Source organism: Sinocyclocheilus rhinocerous, unplaced genomic scaffold (genome assembly GCF_001515625.1).
Source record: "Sinocyclocheilus rhinocerous isolate Xijiao unplaced genomic scaffold, SAMN03320098_v1.1 scaffold151, whole genome shotgun sequence".
Classification (NCBI taxonomy): Eukaryota; Metazoa; Chordata; class Actinopteri; order Cypriniformes; family Cyprinidae; genus Sinocyclocheilus; species Sinocyclocheilus rhinocerous.
This window is the reverse complement of record NW_015638943.1, coordinates 158069-162039: the sequence shown is the minus strand read 5'-3', so window position 1 is coordinate 162039 and position 3971 is coordinate 158069. Positions and strand designations below refer to the sequence as shown.

Genomic DNA, 3971 nt, shown 5'->3' with positions numbered 1-3971 from the left:
TTATCAGCTGTTTGGCCTCTCATTCTGACGGCACCCATTCACTGCAGAGCATCCGTTGCTGAGACACTGATGCAGTGCTACATTTCTCCAAATCTGATGAAGAAACAAACTCATCCTAATCTGGGATGGCCTGCAGGTGAGCACATTTACAGAAAAACATCATTCCTGGGTGAGCTATTCATTTGAATCGAGTGTGGTTTAGGTACCTGTATGGGTTGGGGTATCTCTGCCAGAAGGCCGTCAATACCTGATCCCACGCGCTCTTGATGTCCGTCTCGCTGAAGAAATACTTCCCCATCATCACGAGCCCAGCAGAGCCCCACTGACACAGTCCTGAACAGAAAAACCATCACACCTGTATTATCAGCTTCCTATTTTGAGGTTTCAAACAGCTCAGCTGCATTTACCTGTATGGGTTGGGGTATCTCTGCCAGAAGGCCGTCAATACCTGATCCCACGCGCTCTTGATGTCCGTCTCGCTGAAGAAATACTTCCCCATCATCACGAGCCCAGCAGAGCCCCACTGACACAGTCCTGAACAGAAAAACCATCACACCTGTATTATCAACTTCCTATTTTGAGGTTTCAAACAGCTCAGCTGCATTTACTCAGGCTGATATGATACAATACATGACTGTATCCATAGACCATGGTTAAAAAAAATACACTTTTTGTGAGTGGCAGAAGCTATGGAATTTTGGCGGAAAATATAGTTACCATGGTGATATTCTGAAACGTCTGTCAAGCGGAAGTTGTATTAGCTAATAAAAACAAAGCGTATCCACCGGGCCACACAGAACCAAACACAAACACACGGACACTGCAGATGTTCAGACTCTTTTTAGAGTTTATAAGATGATAAAATAATGCTTAATGGCATTAGAGTTTATCCTCCGTAATCCGCTTTATTGAACAAACCCTCGAATGTCGAATAGCGAAACTCCCTCTCTTGTAATAAACGCTTATTAGTCTGATTTAACACGAATTACAGCTCTTAAATCCATCCAGTTGTATATACGTTTACTGGAGTTTATAAGATGATAAAATAATGCTTAATGGCATTAGAGTTTATCCTCCGTAATCCGCTTTATTGAACAAACCCTCGAATGTCGAATAGCGAAACTCCCTCTCTTGTAATAAGCGCTTATTAGTCTGATTTAACACGAATTACAGCTCTTAAATCCATCCAGTTGTATATATGTTTATTTTTCAACACTGTTACTATCCGTTTATAGAGCAAATAAAGCGGCAGATCGCGAACATCAGCACCGCGCGCAGACACAAGCGAGACAAAAACAAACAAACGAACACGAGTAATCCCGAACATAAGCCGAATAAACACGAACACAGCCGCTCAATGTCGGTAAAGCAAAAACATATTTACTGTATAAACTGACTCACTGTAATAATCCTGCAGCTCCGCGCGAACATCACCGACGTCCGCCGCATTTCCGTCTTCTGTGCGTGCGCGTGCGCGTGAGTATGCGTGCGCGTCAAGAGCGTTAAAGAGTAACATAGACTATTATTGTTATTACTCTACATTATCACGCTTAGTAATGCTCTAAAATATTGGTAGCACTTCAGTTTAGAGACCAATTCTCAATATTAACTTAGATGCTTATTAGCGTGCATATTACTAGCATAACAGCATGGCTGCTGTTCATATTCTGCATGACCATATTTGTGACCCTGGAGCACAAACCCAGTCATATGCATCATCTGAAAGCTGAATAAATAAGCTTTCCATTGATGTATGGTTTGTTAGGATAGGACAATATTTGACTGAGATGCAACTATTTGAAAATCTGGAATCTGAGGGTGCAAAAAAATCTAAATATTGAGAAAATCATCTTTAAAGTTGTTCAAATGAAGTTCTTAGCAATGCATATTACTAATCAAACATTAAGTTTTGATATATTTACGGTAGGAAATTTACTAAATATCTTCATGGAACATGATCTTTACTTAATATCCTAATGATTTCTGGCATAAAAGAGAAATGTATAATTTTGACCCATACAATGTATTGTTGGCTATTGCTACAAATATACCCCAGCGACTTAACACTGCTTTTGTGCTGCAGGGTCACAAGTATGGGTTTTCAAGCATCAAAACAATAAGTGTAATACAGCTTTGAATTGTTGTTGTTGTTGTTTTTCATTAGAAAGTGTCCTGTTTAATTAAATAGTTTTTTTCTGCCCAAAAAATAAATATCATACATTTTTACCTTGATTTACAGAAAGCGGTTACTATAACAAACATGCAGGAGGATCAATTAAGTTATATATGTATGTATATATATATATATATATATATATATATTAGCCTATATATTATAGAAATATATTACATTAATATGCACATAGGGCATATACAATTGCACATTCATAAACTCAAAATAATATGTTTTAAATAATACCTAAATTAAATCCTATTAAACATAATAATTAATTATAATGTATCATTTTGTGAACATTTTGTTGCTGATGAGACCGTAGGATGTTATTCTTCATGTACAAGTATAAACTTTCTGTTTCTGTTTTTTGTTATTTTGTATGCAAATACATGCAAACCACAATTCAAAGTCTAGTCAAACCACTAAATGTTTAATGAAAATAAACCGAATTCGGAGTCAGAGCAACTGATTTGCTCCGATTATGTAAACATCTATGAATGCAGGGAATCATTTAGATGTTCAGGTGTTCATTTATAAACTTGTATAAAAATGAAATATTCAAGCTGCTGCAGATTTTAATTTCTACCACTAGATGGAGACGCGTTTCCACTTTGAAAACTACTATTAATATATATTCACACCTGAACACTACATACTGTATAAACAGTACACAACCAACACACTTTCATTAGAAGCAGTAACTATCTGTAACTACACTCTTAACAATAAAGGTGCTTAAAAGCTTCTTCACAGCGATGCCACAGAAGAACCATTCAGTCAAAGAACCCTTCTTTCTTACCGTTTTATAATCTGAAGAACCTTCTTTCGCCACAAAGAAGCTTTTGTGAAACAGAAAGGTTCTTCAGATGTTAAAGGTTCTTTATGGAACCATTTAGACAAAAAAGGTTCTTCTATGGCATCGTGAAGCAGCTTTATTTTTAAGAGTAATATATCACAACATATCATTAATTATAAATTAAAGAAGTTCAGTCAGCTCAAATTAATTTGCATGTCCCTTTTAAAAGACTTATCTACAAAATATAGGGAAAAACAACCTTAAAATGTTTAAATGATGATGTTATTGACACCAGTAAAGGTTCAAACAACTATGTGAATAATATATAAGAACTGCGCTGGTGTCCAGGTGAAGGACGCATGTGCAAACCCTTCATCATCTTCATCCTTCAGTCTGAATCTCATTAGAGTCTCACAGCATCCGTCTGCATCCACACGAGCCTGTCGACATGAGAGCCCACTGCATCTGTATGGTAACAGCTCATGAACACAAGCTGCATCAATGTGAAGAAGCAGAGAAGTTGATGACAGATGAGCTGCTGAGTAATCTGTGTGTGTTGCTGTTGTTTCAGGTGTGTTTTGTGGTGTGTGTGTGTGTGTGTGTTTGGAGGGCATGATCTGGACAAACCTGATGAACTCAACATGATCGACTGTGGAGGTGCGTCTCACTCACGCTGAACAAAATCCGATACCCTACACCTAAACCTTACAGGAAACTTTCTGCATTTTTACTTTCTCAAAAAAATTCACTCTGTATGATTTATAAGCGTTTTGAAATATGGGAACATGGGGTAATGTCCTCATAAGTCACCTTCTCCTTGTAATACCTGTCATACCCATGTCATTATACACATTTGTGTCCTCATATGTCACAAAAACACATGCACTCACACACACACACACAGTCACACACACACTCACTCACACAGTCACACACACTCACACATACACAGAGACACACACTCACTCTCTCACTCACTCACACACACACACACACACA

General features: G+C 37.6%; 1 protein-coding gene across 1 annotated transcript in view; it reads right to left on the bottom strand.

The window, feature by feature from the left end:
• prelid1b (PRELI domain containing 1b) overlaps window positions 1-356 on the bottom strand; it is a 6604-nt gene extending 6248 nt beyond the window's left edge. Inside the window, exon 1 of the mRNA XM_016565482.1 lies at window positions 207-356. Within this exon, the coding sequence (XP_016420968.1) occupies window positions 207-301 (95 nt within the window). The 5' untranslated portion in view covers window positions 302-356. The remainder of the gene's footprint in view (window positions 1-206) is intronic.
• Window positions 357-3971: the final 3615 nt, after the last annotated feature.